Below are 20,647 nucleotides of genomic sequence, written 5' to 3'. Positions count from 1 at the left end.
ACTAATAAATTGACTCGTTAATCAATGTGACTAATTTCAATTTTTTTTTAAATACATACCATGTGACTAATAAATAGATAGTCAATCAATATTAATAAAATATACAAATCAACATTTAAAATTGATTTAGGAACTAAAATTATAAATTTTTAAAGTGAAGGATGAGATGTCTCAATTAAAAATTGGAAAACTAAATTGACAAGTTTTTATAAGTAGAAGAAGAAAAGGAGGACTAAAATAAAAAATTTTAAAAAATATGAAGACGAAAATTATATTTTAATTTTTTTTCATAATTCCCATTAGATATTTTGGAAACACAAAATGTGATTGCTGTCAAATTTGATCTTTAGCAAGTTAAGGAGTAATAGTAACATTTAACCAGTGATATTCTTTTTAATTTGTGAAAATTTAATAAAAATTATATAAAATCAGGAGACACTTGTTAAATACTACCATAATTAAAAGATCTATAAGTTACTAATTAAAAAATCTGTTTAAATGTTGTTAACTACATGTCAAGTTTGGAGTGACCATGAGTTAGATTGGTTTGAATTTTGAGAATAATTGACAATTTGAATGGTACTAACTTGATCACATTCAGTTGGTTTGATTCAAGTCATTGAATTAGTTAATAAATTTTAAAAATTAAAATAATGACAAAAAAGAATAATAATAGAGAAAAATAAAAAATAGAATGAAAGAACTAGTGGATAATATTTAAAGTGGAAATTACAGAATTAGAAAACATAAAGATTATAAAATTACACATAAAAAAATAAAAATATTCTAAAATAGTATGAGTTCAAGTTAATTCGCGTTCATAATTTTTAAATTTGAATCAACCAAAATTCAAATCATCTCGAAATTTTCTTTTTGATTTGGTTTAAATTGATTGAGTTATGAATGATTTAATTTGGACCTATGGCCACTCTTATTTCACGTGATATTTTTTTTATATAATTTTTTGTTTATAGGGTTTGTACAAATGTGATGTATGGTAGCCAGATCTCTTAAAAGCCTAATCTATACGTAGCCCAAAGTTGAAAAATGATGTTACTTGTAATAAATCTACCAATAGTTATAATTATAAGACTGCAACTAGTTTTATAAAAATAATTATTTCAAATAACTTATTTTTATTTATTCATAACTGATTATGTAGTTGATTTTAGATATAACTTGTTATATAATTTGTTATATAACTAGATTTATACTTATGATTTAATTATATGAAGTTAAAACTAGTTATTGTTATTGATATAATACCTACACACTCTAGCTATTTATGTAACTATCCAAATCATACACTTCTATCCTCGACTATATGGTTGAGGGTTATAAGTTATTACTATTTATGTATGTGAATGGTTATTGGTATTATTGGATCGCTTTTGGTGGAAGAGGAATAAGGACTCGGTAATAAAACTCATAAAATGCATTAAATAAGTAAATACTTTATATATCTCGTAAGCAAGCTGTCTATCACAAGTCTTTACCATCCATTCTTTAAACCTAATAATTTAGAATTCATAATCCATGGCTGGACCATTTTTTATAATGTAATCCACTTGAAACATATTTTTTTCTTTTTTTTATAAAGAAAAGGGCATAAAGGCAACTTGAAAGATCATCTTAAACATAATTAAATACTTTATGTATCTCGTAAGTAAGCTATTTCGTTGTGTTTTTTTTTTTCACGTTTAGTCTCTTTTTTTTAAAAAAAAAAAGAGGTTAAAACACTGCTTTAACTAAACTTTCGATACGCAATTTAATTTAAACATAAAAAATACATGTAATACGTAAAAAACTTGCTAATTATGAAAGTTTGGATTATGCCATCCAAGATTTATTATTCGAATCCTTCTTTTCTGATATTAACTTGTTATAGTTGAAATATTTGTTTTTTTTCCTGGAAGACGACGAATCCCAAAGAAAAATGCTTCGCTTTTAAGTTATGGTGCGTCCATTTTCTTGTTGTTGTACAGATACGGATCAGCCATGAATCTTGAATTGATGGATATGGATATGATTGTTGCATCATTAATTTATAATATAAGTGAGAACTCAAACGAATAGACAATACAACAATCTTATTTAATTATTATTAATTTATTATACTCATAAGCCAATCAATTTTGTTTTTGATATGCACATGTAAATTTCATATACAACTTTATTGAATTATAAAATAATATTTTATCCATCTCTGTTTTGGGCATACATAAACTGGTTATTGGTTAATTTGTACTTTTTGTTCTTCTCTCTTAATATAGTTGTCCATTATTAGTTTTTAACTTTGTATCATATTGTTTTCTAATCTTTGATCAGCTAAATGACGAGTGCTCGTCTAATGGTGATTGTGGACCCGGATTCTATTGTTTCTCGTGCCCACTTGAGTTTTCATATATATATATATGAAAATTATAAAAAGAACAAGAAACTTACTTGAACAAAAGATCAAATAACTTGCAAGACTAGATGACAACGATGGGGGAAAAACAATGAGGATAGAGGCTGATGGAACAATATAAGAAATAAAATTCCATTAGATTACAAAAATAAAATCTACATTAAAGAAGTACTGCAAGTAGAACCATGGATGAGTTAAGATTGTAAAACTCAAATCCTTAATCATATCTGACGCCAATATCATCTTTTTCCTCATAAATGTATCCTGACATTCGGACAATTGGAATCCAATCAAGCCCAATAATTCACTAAGTACTCAATTATTCACTATACAATAATGTTAGTTTCGATCTATTAGAGATCAATGACCCCAAAGAGGAAACTAAAAATGATTTGATGTTGCCATGTTATGCTCAATATTACAAAAAGGAAAATATTAACTATACTGGAATGTCAATGGTTAGAAGTTGAAAATGTTATTATATTAGAGGTAAATGATTGTGTAAGTGTAATTAATTAATTATATATTGAAGCCTTGACCCTGCCCTTCCTTGCCCCTAAAACTATGGCTGCAAATCTATGTATTAACAATATTGTATTCAACACCTAAACTTTTTGAATATATTATTTCCTAAAACCATAAGTGAAACCATTATGTCCTGAATTTCTAGAGAAATTAAGAGTTAACTATGGTATTTGAATATACATTGACAAGATCTAACATCACAAGGAAGCCAATTAAGCAAGTTTCAAAAGAGAGAAGTGATCTACTAGGTGGATGCAAGTTGGAACTCGAATCGCAATTATTATATCTGAACCAATTAGACAAGACATTAACTGCCTTAAACAAGTATGAAGAAACACCATAGGCTCAGAACCTAATTATCAAAAACTCATCTAAGTCATCTTATCCACATTTACGTGTTCCATAATCCATATAACCAACATTAGACTCAACAAGCCAACAATGCAACTAAATTCACACCTCCTACGTCTCAAACCATAATTACATTAAACATTTCAAGCCACATGTCATAAAGTCACAATTAAATGCTGGATCAATTAGCATGAATTGATAGTAATTATTAATTAACAAACAAATCCCCTACAAGTTGATTTCCACTGAGTGAGATAAAAACAAGATTTCAGAGTGGAGGGTAGAGAGGTAGGAGGGGGTGGTAATTGTAGTTTGAATGAGAGGAGATGCTACTCTATGGGTTCGTATTGGTATGTGGTTCATGATTTGAATTTGCAAGTGGTGTTATCTCATTCTCAATCTCATGGTGATGATGTTTTGGAAAATGGGAATGTAGAGGGGAAGAGGATATGGGACTCTGTTGGAAAATAAAATAAAAATGAAGGAAAATAAATATGAAGAAGATGCACTGTCTTGAATTAATTAACAAAATAATAGTAGTAAAATAAATTTAATTAACAACACATGAATAATGCATTATAATATACAATAAGCACAAGAAAAAAAATTAGGGGAAGAAAGATATAACTTGGGTTGAAGCGCGTAAACGTTATCCTTAGAGAGAAAATGTCCCCATTGCACGGGTAAAAAATTCTGATTGCGCTCCTCTCCCAAGATACGACAACCCGTTGGTTTCGATCGTGTGCAGCGAAAGGATCCTCGAACCTTATTAACACCAATGCTCTTACTCTCAAGAAATAAATTATTTTATAAGAGAAGATATAGAAAATTTTGGGAGAAAGAGATGAGACTGTAGCTCTGTCATCTTTTTAGAAATGAGGAAAGAGAATATATAGACACAGGTCACCTTAAGCAACAAACAAAATATGACCGTTGGAAAACCAACCTACAGTTGTCACAACAAACATAACAAATTAGTTGACTCATTAAAACAAAATCTTAAGAAAATCTAAAATAAATATTTTATTTTATAAAATAGAATTAATATATATTTATAAATTTTAAATTAAAACACAAATATTTACCAACATTTCCCCACATAATTTAAAATTTTAAAATACATTTTCTAAAAGATAATTTGTATAAAAACATAAGAGAAAGAGCATGTGATATTGTATTTCAGTATAAGGAACCTTCCGAGTTTGAGCCTTATACCTAGTGTTTATGAACTTCCATCCGAGAAAAATGTAGTGACTTGATTGTCTTGAACTACATATTCTTTAACCGGACTTTAGTACACAACCCCTACAATATTGGCGTTCAATTAGGTTCTAATCAGTGGTAGTGCGTTACACGGCCTTGCGCTTGTATCTTGTTTCGTGAGTGTCCCTTAGAAATTAGCTCATATCTCACAGTGGCGGCCCCACCACCACACTCACTAGGTGAATCCTCAAAGAGTGGGTTGTGACCCCCACCCCTACAATAATTGTCATCGAATTCATTAAGAGGTATTTTTTAAACCAAAAAGACACATATATAAATACCTCAACCTTAATATTGCCACAATTTATAATACACCTCGTCATAGGAATGAGAAACGGAACAACTCCGCCAAATTTCTTTTTGGTGTACTTTAGTCAACAAACAATTTCGTTGTTACCCGTTGAACTTCATTCATGGGATCACCAATCACACGAAGACGGGTGTCCATTGTTGTAACTAAATAATGAGCTTTAATCCCATTCCCCTCGACGACTCAAGTACTTGTTGACGCGTCAACCCTTTTGTAAGCGGATCCGCAATATTATTTTCTGACCTGACAAAGTCAAGAGAAATGACACCATGAGAAATCAAATTTCTGATAGACTTATGTCTCACTCTTAAGTGTCTTCTTTTTTCATTAAAATTTTTGCTAGTAACTTTAGATATAGCAACTTTACTATCACAATGCATTGGAATTGGAGGTATAGGCTTATTCAACAATGGTAGATCACATAACAAATTTTTAAGAAACTCAGCCTCACTAGTAGCAGTATCTAAAGCAATAATTTTTGCTTCCATAGTAGAACGTGAAATAATAGTTTGTTTAGCAGATTTCCATGATACTGCACCACCAGCTAAAGTAAAAACATAACCACTTGTTGATTTTGTTTCATCAGAATCAGAAATCCAATTTGCATCACTAAACCCCTCAATTACTGCAGGAAAACATGTATAATGAATGCCATAATTGATGGTTCCTTTTAAGTATCTAAAAACTCTTTCTAATGCAATCCAATGAGAATGATCAGGATTATAAGTATACCTTCTTAATCTACCAATTGCATATGCAATGTCAGGCCTAGAGAAGTTTGTCAAATGCAACAAAGAACCGATAATTTGAGAATATTTATGTGAAGAAATTTCTTTACCCAAATTTTTCTTTAGCTTGATGGATGAGTCATAAGGAGTAGAAATAGGTTTCACATCAAAATAATTAAACTTCTTTAATATATAGCTTTTCAACATAATAAGATTGGGTAAAAAATCATACCATCATTTTTCTCTATAAGCTTAATACCCAAAATCACATCTACACAACCAAGGTCTTTCATATCAAAATTTCTAGACAATAAAAACTTCACATCATTTATGAAATTCATTTACTACCAAATATCAATATGTTATCCAGATACAAACATAAAATGACACGTTCATTATTATTAAATTGTTTCACATACACACATTTATTACTATCATTAATTTGAAAATCATACAAAAGAATAACTTAATCAAACTTTTGTGTCAATGCTTTGGAGCTTGTTTAAAACCATACAAAGATTTAACAATTTATTTTTCAAGAAAAAATATTTTCAAAGAAAGTCACATCTCTAGACTCCATAATAGTACCATTAGAAATTTCAGATACTTCTAAATTAATAACTAAGAATCTATAAGTAGTATTATGTAAAAAATATCCAACAAAATATAATTAATATTTTTTTTCAATTTTCCGTTTCTTATTAATAGGAATGTTTACCTTTGCTAGACACCCCCACACTTTAAGATATTTCAGGTTTGGTTCTCTTTTTCTCCATAGCTCATAAGGGGTTTTTTCAAAATTTTTATAAGGCACTCTATTAAGAATATGACATGCAGAATACAAAGCTTCACCCCACATATTACTTGGTAAACCAGAACTTACAAGCATAACATTCACCATATCAAGCAATGTACGATTCTTTCTTTCCACAATACCATTAGATTGAGGAGCATACGGAGGTGTCACTTCATGAATAATACCATGCATTTCACAAAAATTACTCATGTCTAAAGATGTGTATTCTCCACCTCTATCGGAACGTAAAATTTTAATTTTTCTTTCTAATTGGTTTTCTAATTCTGTTTTATATACTTTGAACTTATCAAACAATTCACTTTTGTGATTAACTAAATACACATAACAATATTTGGAGAAATCATCAATAAAAGTAATAAAATATCTCTTACCACCACGTGTTAACACATCATTACTATCACATACATCACTATGAACCAATTCAAGCAAGTTAGTTTCTCTTTCAATACATGTAGTAAAACTCTTTCTAGGTTGCTTTGCTTGAATACATGTTTCACATTTTTGTTTTAAATCAATGGAAGCCTTAGGAATAAGATTAAGAGACATCATTCTTTTGATAGAATTCAAATTCACATGTCCAAGTCTAGCATGCCACATATTAGAACATTCAACATTTGCAACAAAAGAAGAAATATTGGATATTTTATTAATAGAATGAGACATAAGATTTAACTTAAACAAACCATCACAAATGTAGCCTTTATCAATAAAATTACCATGTCTCGTAATAACAACTCTATTGGATTCAAAAACAACCTTGTACCCTTGTTAGACTAACAAAGAAGTACTTATTAAATTTTTCCTAATATCAAAAATATGATAGACACCATCTAAAACAATAAAGTTTCCCGAAGATAGCTCTAGCTTCACTTGACCTTCTCCTAACACATGTGCCATACTCTCATTCCCCATGCTCACAGTACGTGTGCTTGATTCCTGATATAAAGAAAATAATTTTTTATCAGCACACACATGAACATTAGCCCCGGAGTCTATAAACCAATCATTTGAGTTAAAAACACAATTTAACTCAGGGCTAGTGACATGGTACCTGTCAGATGGGGAATCAGAGGCAGCACTGGTGGGCTGGCGATGACGTTGAAAACAATTTTTAGCCAAATGATTAGCTCGCCCACAAACAAAGCAAAAAATTTCATTCCCCGAATTTTTATCCTTAGGCTTATTGTTGTTATTAAAAGCATTGTTCTTATTTTTAGAAAATGAAGGCTTTCTACCAAATTTATTTTTGTTAAACCCATGCCTTTTGAAGGACTTAGAGAAAGGTTTGCTAGAGCTCTCAACAAGATAGGCCTTAGAGTGAGAATCAAATTTTTGCAAGTGTTTTTGAGATGAACGATGTTTATCCTCAATGCGGAGACAGACAAGCAAATCATCAAAGGTAAAACTTTCATGTTTATGTTTCAAGCTTCGAGCAAAATCAGTCCACGAAGGAGGCAATTTTGATAACATGAAAGCCACAAGCATAATGTCAGGCAAAACGATTCCTTTCAATTTCATGTCATAAACAATGTTTTCAAATTCATGGATCTGATCTGAAATAGATTTTCCATCAATCATTTGAAACTCAATCATTTTTTCACAAGAGTAACGACTTAAATCTTTTTCAGCAGATCCATATTTCAATTCAAGTGCTTCCCATAACTCAACAGAAGTTTTAGTATGGCAAAAAATCTTATATATGTTATCAGCCAAAGCACTTAAAATGCGTCCATGACATAAAATATCTTTATCAGAAACATCATGCTTAATGGTTGCATCAGTTTGAACTATATCAGTAGAGGAAGTTGAAGTGTTTATTTCTCTTTTAGAAATCACAGAGTATAAATCCAATTCAGTAAGCCAGAATTTCATTTGTTGTTGCCAACAGAAAAAATTTTCACCCGTAAATTTTTCAGGCTTACTGGAAAGGGACTTAATCATATCCATGACGGACATTTTGATAAAATAGGATGCTACTGTAAAAAGACTATGCAAGAAGAAAGTGAAAAAATAAAAACTTTTCTCTCTAAGACTATTGGAAAATAAAATAAAAATGAAGGAAAATAAATACGAAGAAGATGCACAGTCTTGAATTAATTAACAAAATAACAGTAGCAAAATAAATTTAATTGACAACACATGAATAATACATTATAATATACAATAAGCACAAGAAAAAAAATTAGGGGAAGAAAGATATAGCCTGGGTTGAAGCGCGTAAACGTTATCCTTAGAGAGAAAACGCCCCCACTGCACGGGTAAAATTCTGATTGCGCTCCTCTCCCAAGATACGATAACCCGTTAGTTCCGATCGTGTGCAGCGAAAGGATCCCCGAACCTTATTAACACCAATGCTGTTACTCTCAAGAAATAAATTATTTTATAAGAGAAGATATAGAAAATTTTGGGAGAAAGAGATGAGTCTGTAGCTCTGTCATCTTTTTAGAAATGAGGAAAGAGAATATATAGGCACAAGTCACCTTAAGCAACAAACAAAATATGACCGTTGGAAATATGACCGTTGGAAAACCAACCTACAGTTGTCACAACAAACATAACAAACTAGTTAACTCATTAAAACAAAATCTTAAGAAAATCTAAAATAAATATTTTATTTTATAAAATAAAATTAATATATATTTATAAATTTTAAATTAAAACACAAATATTTACCGACAGACTCAACTAAAGGTAAGTCTTTGTTGTTTTTGTTTTTTCAATTAGTCATAGTGATTTTTGGAATTGAAATTGATTGTGGTTGGTATCCAAACACACACTAAGAAGGTTGAAACATGTGCGGAAGCTAGATTTTCTATCAAGAATTGAATGGCAATATCATATACTATTATATACACAGGTTTATGTTAGATGATACTAGTATTTGACCGTGATTCTTTTTATCTCTTCTACTTTGTCTCTGTCCACTTAGCACACAAATTACATTGATCTAGGTTGAAAATAATGGTTGTGACCGCGTGAAGCTGACGTTCTGATAGGGAACTACGCTACTCTAAGTAAAGGTAAAGCTGAATGATGATTTGTCCTTTCTCATTTTATTCCATATTATGGTATTTATAAGAACATTGCAGAAGATCAACTAAGCCAATCATTGGCTGACTACAAAATGACAAATTCTGTTATGAGGATAAAGAAACCTGTAATGGTGATAACCGAATTGATGCTAAATATCTGGGAGGCTAAGACAGAGCAAAGGAATATTCTGTAGTGAGTGGGAGGATCACACATAATCCTGAAAATGGGAAGGTTTCCTTAGTGCCCTCCTGGGCCTACTGCTGAGTGATTGGGTTGTGTTGCTATCAGCTTCAGCCAGTCACTGTCATTCATGTTGACCACTTATTCTCTTAATATATATGGTCTCCCTGCCTTCTGCGTCAGCATTTAGAGAAGGGTTAAAACTGTTGAGAAAAGTTGGTAGTTGCTAGGTAGCCCCGGAGAAAGAAACGTTCATTGTTTGTTAGTGAAAGACTATTTGAGAAAAGTCAAGTGTCAAAACAGGGGAAATAAAATATAGAAGACGGTGATGATGACTTTGTGGAAGGGCTATTTGGGTCATGAAATTGGCATTGTGCTTGGAGAGAGTGAGGTGGGTACGGTGGTTAAAATTAGAGTTAGTTTAGGCAGTGCATGGTGGAGGGCAAAACTGGAAACATGAAAATCAAATCAAACAAATATTAACTATTGGTGGTTTTGGTGTTTGACGAAACACTCACTCGTTTCTAACTAAATTGAAGAATATAGGCGTTGACTAAGATTCATGTTTGCAATCTCTATACGTAAATGATATGATACTTACCTGGAGAATTTTGTTTCCAATTTTAATTATCAATAGTAGCTAAATCTAAGTTAATTAACTAACTATCTATTAGTTGATAGTGAGTTTGTCAGAATATAAACCGTATCTTAATTACAGTGGTTGATAAAGTGAAATGTGAATTAAGTGTCTCTGGTTTCATTCTTCTTTTTACAGATTTGATCTTGGATGCAATACAAAAGCTCTGGTGATTATAGTAAATGATGTCAATGATTACTTTCCAAATTTGTGATGAACCTTACTGTTTCACAATTATTGTCTAATATAATTTTGAATAACTTGATATTTTTTGTGTTTTGGTACTTATGATGCAACTGAAGGGATATCTTGCAACTTTTAGGTAGTTGAAAGGCTTGCCACGAAGTATAATACATGTTAATACAGATGTATATATAATGCCATCAGGGAAATATAGGAAAGCATGATTGAGTTGAATTATCATGTTTTTGGACACGGTAACTTTGGTAAAATCTCAGGGCCAACAACTCAATAACACAGTTACGTGCCACAGGCTAGTTCTTTTGAAAACAGAGACACAAATTAGCAACTTCAGGAGGCTAGAGTATAAAGAGTTACAGGAAGTGGACATGCTATGCTATACTTCTTGTTATTGTGTTCCTATTTCCTTCTTGTTATTGGCTCAACAGTACACAGTACATGCATGACAATTGTTATTTACAGCTCCCCTTTTTATTAATGCATCTCCCCTTCAATGATTTTTATAGTTGTTTTTCCAAAAGTATCCTTGATTCGAACACTCCAAGAAACCACTAAGTTGGCTTTCTTCCTCTCTGCCGTCTCCAAAGCCATCATCGCCACCCCCCTCGCATAATCCTAACGCTTCTCGTACATAGTACTCTAATGTGAGTTTCTCAATACTAATAATCCATGGTTCATGTAGTGGTTCTCCTCATAGGTGGAAGAAAAATCCATGATGGTGATCAACCACAAGCCCGTTCCACTGTACCTAAAGCGCATCAATTTCGTTCCTCGAAAGTTAGAGGGCTTAAGCGTGTCAATTATAATTATAATTTATAAGTTGGTATGTTGAAATACATTTTTTCATAAAAACTAAACAAAGAAAAACTATATATCTAGACAAATTATTTCCAGCAAAATAGAAAATGACCGAAGTTAATAAAAATATTTATATTTGTACAAATAGATAATCTTCATAAAGTTCATTTTTCTATTCTATTAAGATAAACAAAAACTTCTCCAAACAATACATATAAATCAGTTCAATTGTACGCAAGTCTTATGATTTTAAAGTTATTTTTAATCAATGCATTATTTTATTGAAATATTATATTTACGATTTAAAAAGGATTTAAGTTATGTAAAGATAAAGCACGCTCCACTAATTCTTGCAAGACCTAACTTTGCCAAAGCATGCATTACTTCTTCCTCGCATGTAACAACCCAATATATATTTTTACATATATTTTAACACATTATTTGATATAGAAATTTTCACTCTTGCTTTCTAGAACACAGAAGTTAGTATATGACTGCCAAATGATTGAATTTTGATCCATTTTCAGCCTGGATCTACTTCACAAGCTTTGTGAGCACAGAGAAAGCATAGCAACAAGCTTCTTGAAATGTTCTTTTTAACTGCAATTAATTGCTTGCCATTTTATACAGCCAGTTGTACCAGATTATACGTTTGAATTGACAACTACAAATTCGTTAATTAGCTATAGTTATATACCGGAATGTGTGGAAAAGTATAAGTGAAACTTGAAGCAAACATTCGTTTCAACATTAGTTTTTGGAAAAATTGGAAAGTTTTTAAAGATTCGCACTGAGAGAGCACAAAAATTTATATAAACTATTATTCCATGTCATTATCCTAATTTTCAACCTCCACCTCAAATGATATAATTTCCGTTGTCCTAGCAGAAATAATCAGTTAAACTCAAGACTACGTACTAGTTTGAGAAAATTAGATGGTGACCAAATTAGGTGTAACACATGTCAAGCTTTTCTCTTTTGTTTTTTTTAATGATCAATGTGGATAACTAACTACACAGAGAGAGAGAGAGAGAATTATTTTATATCTACTTATATTTTTTTTCAGCAATCAAGTGTAACATGACTCCCCATAAAATAATTGGGATTTTTCAGCAATTAAGAATGAACCTATATAAAGTTCTTGGATTAGAAAATGCTAAAGTAACTGAACATGTAACACACAAGCTGGCAATTGAAATTTAAGACTTACCAAGTAAACTTGCACCTATAGTATTAAGATTATGAAAAAAGACACAAATTGTTATTAGCATCTAGCTAGTAGTAGGTTTTAATCTATAATTTTTATTTTGTAACATTTTCATCGCATTGAATTAATTTATGGACCTGGTTTTTCTTCTGTCTCTTTTTTAGTTTTTTTAGCTGTGCATGTATTGTTCTTTCAAAATCATATAATTTTAAAATTGAATCATAAAATTAAATATTAATACAACATAACATAAGGAGGACAACTGAAAGAAGAAGGACAAAAAAAAAATCAATTTAGTTAATCAATTCACTCAACGCGGATTTTGGTCTGTAATTTCAGAGAAAGGATTCCAAGACAGCAACGTATTATAACTATCCTTATAATGATAGCTATGGTCTTCGATAGTCGAAGTCGTAGTCACACTCAACTCACTTGTAAATGTATCGCAGCTAATTTCCTCTCCTTTTTCATTTTCCACGCTCTCCTGCAGCTGCAACGCAAACTCTAGCATCCCAACAACGTCGTTCATCGATGGCCTCTGCGTCGCATCCTCTAACAAACAACTCATCCCAATCTCGCAAAACTTATTGAAGCACTCAGGCGTGATCCTTCCCTTCAACGTGGGGTCCACAATCTGTGTCATGGTCCCACTTTGGTAACAATGTCTGACCCAATTAGCAAGTGACACTTGTTGCATCTCCGCAGTATGGATTAGAGGTGGCCGAGCGCACAACATCTCAAAGAGCACTACACCGAAAGAGTAAACGTCAGACTTCTCCGTCAAACGGTACCGTTTATAGTATTCTGGGTCTAAATACCCAAAACTGCCCTTCACAACAGTGCTTACATGAGATTTGTCAATGCTCGTGGGACCAATTCTGGATAGCCCAAAGTCGGAAATCTTGGCCACCCACTTGTCATCCAACAGTATGTTGGTGGTTTTCACGTCACGGTGGATGATTGTGTGCTTCCCGCCTGTGTGGAGATAATGCAGCCCACGTGCGGCACCAATGCAAATTTGCAAGCGCTGCTTCCACGACACAGGAGGGTTATCAGAGTTGTAGAGATGTTGCCGGAGGGTGCCACGTGCCATGAAATCGTAGACGAGGATCATTTCGTAGTTCTCGTTGCAGTACCCAATGAGGGACACGAGATGAAGGTGGCGTAGCTGTGAGAGCATCTCGATCTCATTCGTGAATTCATTTGCACCCTGCTGTGAATCCGGTTTGAGGCGCTTGATGGCGACTGGGGTGAAACCGCCGTCGATGTAGCCCTTGTACACGTGGCCGAATCCCCCGACGCCAATGATGAGAACATCGTCGAAGTTGTTGGTGGCGGCTTCGATCTCGGCGAGGGAAAAGTTACGACAGAGTTCGGAGGGGAGGGAGGACTTCGTGGTGGTGGTTGACTTGGTCGTTGTGAAGGAGAGTGGGCCCCACTTGGAGGTCGCGGAGGACTTGGACTTGTTGTAGTCCTTGGGCGTAGTGATTGTCTTGCGTCGGAAGAAGACGATGAGGAAAAGGATGATGAGTGAGATCAAAACGACGCCGGATACCACACCTGCCACGATGCCGATTATCGACGTCGTTCCGCTTTTGCTGCTGCGGTTTCCCTTTGGGGCGGGTATGTTGTTGTGTGGAGTCTGAACCGGGTCCGGGTTAGGTCCGGCAAGGTTGTTTGACCCAGCCTCACTGATTTTGAAGATCTCGAGACCGTTCAAGAACGCGTCGCTGTATGTCGTTTTATCATTAGTTGCATAAGGATCCATCCGAAGCGAGAGATTAACCTTTTTCTGAGTGTTGTCCTTCGGAATTAAAACGGCATAGTTTCTCTGCACAGCGAGACCTTTCTGATGGTGGCTCCATTGCATAACATCAGCGTGGTTCTCAGCCAACTGGCTCGCTATGTAAATGAAGAACACCCTGTCACCATCTTTATTAATATTGGGGTCAAGCTCGCAAAAGTGGAGCCTGAGAACGTAAGTGAAGCCAGAATCAACCGGGAACTCCCAAGTCAGGTTGCTGATTTTGTTCAGAGTGGCGTTTGTGCCCATGCTACGCGCTGTTCTGTAGAGTTCCTTGGGTGCCACGTAATCAGGATTCACGGTTATGTTCATCTTACCATCCGTGTCAGCTGGAAGATCATTATTCTGTGGATTTTGTTTGATTAAATAATCTTCTTCGTCACCGGCCCATTTCCTGAACAAACCGGTGTCGTTTAGTGGTGATATTTCTTGCCCTCCCATTTTGATTCTATACTCCGCCTGCAGCGCAAATCTGGTTTCTACGCTGTACAGCGTGGTACTTCCCAAGAACTTGAATCCTGTTGAGTCAGTTGCTGACGTGTAATACAAATCACTTGGCATGGAAAGTATCTCGATTCCATTGATGAAAGCGTAGGAGTTTGGTTGCGAGGGAGTGAAGCTGAGGATGAGAATCTCACCGTCGTTGACGTTGACCACATATTCCCTGAAGATGGTTTTGGTGGCTTCCGCGTCAGCGTTTAGAGAGGCGTTGAAACCTTTTAAGAAGGTGAATCCGTTAGATTGAACGGAGAAAGAGGCATGAGTGCGGGGAAAGGAAGGGTAATCAGCAGGGTAGAAGAAGAGGCGAACGAATTTGGGGCCCGCAGAAACGGGGAAGGAGTAATTGAACTGAGAAGGGGATAACCGTGCTGTGGTGTAGGGAACTTGATTGACAGAAGGATCTTGTGTTGCTGCTTGGGTTAAAACGGTGCTGCCTTGACCACCAGATAAGTACTTTGTGTCTGCGTCCCCCGTCCATGTCCTTTGGCCGTCGAAGACTATCCCGGTGGTGCCACAACTGATGGTGAAGTTGTCTTCTGGGGTGTACGCTTGGAGCTCTATGGAGAGAAAGAGAAGAAGGAAGAATAGTGTTAAGAAGGTGATACTGAGGAACGTCATGCTTGGTGTTGAGAAACCGCAAGTCAGTGAAGTTGTGAAGACTTATATTTATGATCATTGTTTTTTTTGTCAGCTACTATGATTGTTGTTGTAGTGATTGCCAGGAAGCACAGGAGAAAGGAAGGTTCAGAGTGTTTGTTAGTGAAAGACGACAGCACGACTCAAGTGGCAAATATGTGTAATTGACAGATTACTACATATTTTAAATTTCCACAAACTTGTCCGTTTCATTTACTATTATTCCATTGCACCGGTGGTCTTTTCAGTAGTCTCCTACTCATTTACGTATTAACAGCAGCAAGGGGTCATTAATTAGTTTGAATAAGCAACGCGGCAAGTGTGACTACTGCATGTAACCATCTGGTGCAGGTGACAGGTGGACCAAAGTCATGGACTATATTGTGTCTTTGGCTGTTATTCAGATGACCAAAGTCATATATATGTATATATTCTTCTCTTCATGACAATTTGTTCCTCTTCTATTAATTAAATTCATTTTTCTGACTGTAAATTAAAAAAATAGCCACCAAGTCTGAGTTTTAGGAAGATCAAGGTGGAATCAATCCCACCTAAATTGCCTTAAACATACATCTGGAACTTTAGACTGTGAAAGCTATACGTAGTGAATATAGAATTCACAAAGCAGATATTAATCCTCTGAAGAAGTATGATGTCACTGCATGCCGGAGCCACTTAGAGGTTATGTGTAAAAAATTTGGAATGCAGTGGAAAACTTTTGTATTATTGGAAGGCACTTCAAGTTTTCCTCAAAACTCACGATGAAAAATTGGATAACTAATGTACATCCTTATGTGGAAAAATCGGAATGATATAGTGTTCAGAAATGGAAAACTGCAAGTGGATGAACTATTGGATCATTACATTAGGGTTGCTCAAAAACATTGATTTTGAAGAAAATAACTATAACTAGTTATATAATAATCAATCATACAAAAGTAATTATTAAACTATAACCAATTTTATAGAAACGATAATTTTAAATAACTTATCTTTATTTAAAAAATAGTTATATTTAATTATAAAACTAATGAATTTTATAAAAATAATTTTTCAAATAATATATTTTTATTCATCCCTGATCGGTTATATAATTAATTTTAAAAACAACTTATTATATAACTAATTATATTCATAAATGATTATATAATTGATTTTTAAAAACAATAATAAGTTATACTAAATTATAACTAGTTATATATAAAAGTAATTATGATTATAGTTATTATAATCACTTATAATATAGTTATTTATTAGTTATGGTTATTTAAATAACCAACATGAGCGCAGCTAGATTACATAAGGTTCAAATAGTGGTTTTGGTTACAGGTGCAAATCAAAGGAATCTCATACTTTCTCTTTGAATGGATTAATAGTCCTCTATTATGTTTGAATGGTATTGCAGGGTGCCAAAGCTGTTGACACTGTTCCACTGTTAGTGGTTGGTTATTCACGTTTTAGAGTGAGTATGTAGGAGGTGCCTCAGGTAGTCGATCTTTTGTTACAGTGGCCAGCAAATAAGCAATTGCCCTAGGTATGTTCTGGAGTTGTTTTTATAGCTATAGCTCTTTTTCTTTATGTTTTCTGGTTTTACTTGTATTTTTGTGCTGTACTCTCTTTGTCCTGGTTGGGGCATCTCTCTCTCTTTTTTTTTTTTTACAGATAGATTGGGGTGAGTTTTAATATATTCTTCTTACTCTATCAAAGAGTTCTAGACATGCAAGTGTAAGGTAATAAATTGGTACCTGAAAAATAAAAATAAAAATAAAAATTATCTTTAAATGTATAAAAAGTATAATAAATTAGTCATGTGAATAATTTAATAATAAATTGATTCTTAAACTTTGTAACTTAGTGTGATAGTGATTCTTGAAAAATATAATTTATTGTCATATTAATTTTTGAATATTAAAAATAAAAATTTATATTTATTGTCATATTGGTCCTTAAAAAATAAAAAAATTAAATTTATTTTTAAATATATAAAAAGTATAATAAATTAATCATGCAAGATGCAGATAATTTAATAATAAATTAATTCTTAAATTTTAAAATTTAATATAAAATTAATCTTTCAAAAATATAATTTATTATCAAATTAGTCTCACAAGAGAACAAAATAAATATTTATCCCAAATTATTATGTACAACGATGACCAGTTATTCTAGATGGTTGACTGTTTTTTTTTTTTTTAATGATCGACGGTAATTATATTAATAATAATGAAGTATGTTATGTTTTCAAGATATTTCTGTAAAAGAAAATGTTTTCAAGATATGGTAAATTAATTTAAGGTTTATATTTTTAATCCTTCAAATTAAAATTTATATATATTGGATCCGACAAATTCATGAATGTTTTTTTAATTACTAGCCTCCTCATTGATTTTTTGCAGTTTAAATGTTTGTCACTATTTTTCCCCTCAGGAGGAATTAGAAAAAACACTTTTCAAATTTTCGAGACTAAAAAGTACAAATTTTAACATAAGAGATTAAATAATAATGACTCGCAAATTTTAAAAATATATTTAAGTTTAGTTTAATTAAGAATACATGTTACGAATCTAATCACATTGTGAACAAAAACATAAAATTTTGTTTCAAATATTTAAATTAATCATGAATTTAGTTTAATTGAAATGTTTCAAATAAAAATAAATTTTATTTCAACTATTTGGTTACACTATCCGGCAAATCGCCCCTAAGCACAACCACAAACTTGCTTCTCAAATTTGGTGGGACAAATACATCAGCTTCTCCATCGCTAGCCCCGTTTAAATTGACTCAATAATTAATAATACATGGAAAATATCACGGATCATGTGTTTAACTTTATTGAAATATGATATTAACTTTCATATATTATAAGTGTAAAGAATTTTTATATTTTATTTTTACATTTTCATATATTTAAATATGAATTTTACATTTTCAATTAATTAAAAATTATGATAGATATAATTTTTAAAATAATTATTATTAAAGTCAATAATTTTATCATATATGACAAAATTAGATAACTATGTAAAAAAAAATCGTAGACGAGGATCATTTCGTAGTTCTCGTTGCAGTACCCAATGAGGGACACGAGATGAAGGTGGCGTAGCTGTGAGAGCATCTCGATCTCATTCATGAATTCATTTGCACCCTGCTGTGAATCCGGTTTGAGGCGCTTGATTGCGACTGGGGTGAAACCGCCGTCGATGTAGCCCTTGTACACGTGGCCGAATCCCTCGACGCCAATGATGAGAACATCGTCGAAGTTGTTGGTGGCGGACTTGATCTCCGGGAGGGAGAAGTGGCGGCATAGATCGGAGGGGAGGGAGGACTTCGTGGTGGTGGTTGACTTGGTCGTTGTGAAGGAGAGTGGGCCCCACTTGGAGGTCGCGGATGACTTGGACTTGTTGTAGTCCTTGGGCGTAGTGATTGTCTTGCGTCGGAAGTAGACGATGAGGAAAAGGATGATGAGTGAGATCAAAACGACGCCGGATACCACACCTGCCACGATGCCGATTATCGACGTTCCACTTTTGCTGCTGCGGTTTCCCTTTGGGGCGGGTATGTTGTTGTGTGGAGTCTGAACCGGGTCCGGGTTAGGTCCAGCAAGGTTGTTTGATTCGTCCTGGCTGATTTTGAAGATCTCGAGACCGTTCAAGATCGCGTCGCTGTATGTCGTTTTATCATTAGTTGCATAAGGATGCATCTGAAGCGAGAGATTAACCTTTTTCTGAGTATTATCCTTCGGAATTAAAACGGCATAGTTTCTCTGCACAGCGAGGAACGAGATGCCGGTGGCGGATCTGCGAGAGCATCTTGATCTCGGTCAAGAACTCTTCGGACCCCTGCTTCGAACCCGGCTTGAGACGCTTGATAGCCACCGGGATGGAAATGCCGTCGATGTAGCCCATGTACACGTGGCCGAATCCTCCAACACCGACGAGGGATTCGTTATTGAAGTTGTTGGTGGCGGCTTTGATATCCATGAGGGAGAAGCGCTGGCAGAGGAGATTGAACGGCCACCTCTGCCTGCAATTCAGCATGTCGTCATCCTGCGAGAGCAAGAGAGGACTGAACTTGCAACTCCCCCACAAAAAGATGAAGAAAACAACAACGCAAGATACCACCCCTGCTACAACAATTTTAAGTGTTCTGCTGCTGTTCTTTCCTTCTTCTACGAGCATGTTGTTGTTCTGCAGGTTAGGTCCAGCATGGTTGTTAAACTCGCTGATTTTGAAGATCTCCAGACCATTCAGAAACGGGTCATTGTTTTCTTTATCCTTGGCACTTTCATAAGGATTCATCATTTGGAGCGAGAGATTAACCTGTTTCTGAGTATCACTCTTGGGGATTAAAATGGCGTAGTCTTTGTACACAGCGACACCTTTCTGTTTCTGGCTCCATCTCATAACATCAAGAAACTCGATCCCTATGTAAAGTGAGAACACCCTGTCACCGATGCTAGTAATATTGGGGTCAAGTTGGCAAAAGTGGAACCTGATCATGTAGTGGAAGCCAGAGTCAACAGGGAACTCCCAAGTCAACTTGAGGCTTTTGTTCATAGACGTGTTTGTGCCCATGACACGAGCTGTTCTGTACAGTTCCTTGGGTGCCACATAATCTGGATTTACCGTTATGTTCATCTTACCATTGGTGTTTCCTGTTATAGCACTATTCCGTGGATTTTTTTGTTTAATTAAATAATCTTCATCGTGACCAGCCCAGTTCCTGAACAAACCAGTGTCGTTTCGTGGCGAGATTCCTTGCCCTCCCACTTTGATTCTATACTTTGTCTCCAGTGCAGTGTTGGTTCTTATGGGGAACTATGTGTCAGTTCCCACGAGCTTCAAACTGTTATCATTTGCTGAGGTGTAATACAGATTGCTTGGCATGGAGAGTACCTCGATTCCGTTGATGAAAGCGTAGGAGTTTGGTTGTGACGGAGTGAAGGTGAGGTTCAACCTCTCACTGTCGTAGTCCACATTGACGACATATTCTCTGAAGATGGTTTTCGTGTTTTCCGCTTTTAGAGAGGCATTGAAAACGTGGAGAAGGGTGAATTGGTTGGATTGAACAGTGAAGGATGCATTGGAGCGAGGAAAGGAAGCGTACTCAGCAGGGTAGAAGAAGAGGCGGAGGAATTTGGGGCCAGGGGAGACTGGGAAGGAGTAGCTGAAACGGGAACGGGACAAGCGTGCGGCGGTGTAGGGCACTTGATTGGTAGAAGGAGATTGTGTTGTTGCATTAGC

The 20,647-nt window shown here is 34.4% G+C and overlaps 1 protein-coding gene and 1 pseudogene across 2 annotated transcripts; both read right to left on the bottom strand.

Annotated features, from left to right (window-relative positions):
- Window positions 1–12,728: 12,728 nt before the first annotated feature.
- On the bottom strand, window positions 12,729–15,467 carry LOC114382586 (receptor-like protein kinase FERONIA). Of its 2 annotated transcripts, XM_028342112.1 has the most exons (2): window positions 13,308–15,458; window positions 13,043–13,207 (listed from the first exon to the last, which is right to left on the bottom strand). In XM_028342112.1, exons 1-2 carry the CDS (start codon window positions 15,381–15,383, stop codon window positions 13,172–13,174), a joined length of 2,112 nt encoding a protein of 703 aa, XP_028197913.1. In that variant the 5' UTR covers window positions 15,384–15,458; the 3' UTR covers window positions 13,043–13,171. The 2 variants fall into 2 exon arrangements, with proteins under 2 accessions (XP_028197912.1, XP_028197913.1); XM_028342111.1 differs by having other exon boundaries at window positions 12,729–15,467.
- A 1,635-nt stretch (window positions 15,468–17,102) lies between these two features.
- On the bottom strand, window positions 17,103–20,647 carry LOC114381616 (annotated as a pseudogene).

The sequence above is a fragment of the Glycine soja genome, chromosome 13, assembly GCF_004193775.1.
Source record: "Glycine soja cultivar W05 chromosome 13, ASM419377v2, whole genome shotgun sequence".
Lineage (NCBI taxonomy): Eukaryota > Viridiplantae > Streptophyta > Magnoliopsida > Fabales > Fabaceae > Glycine > Glycine soja.
Note: the sequence above shows the minus strand (reverse complement) of the source record. Positions and strands in the feature narration are given on the sequence as shown.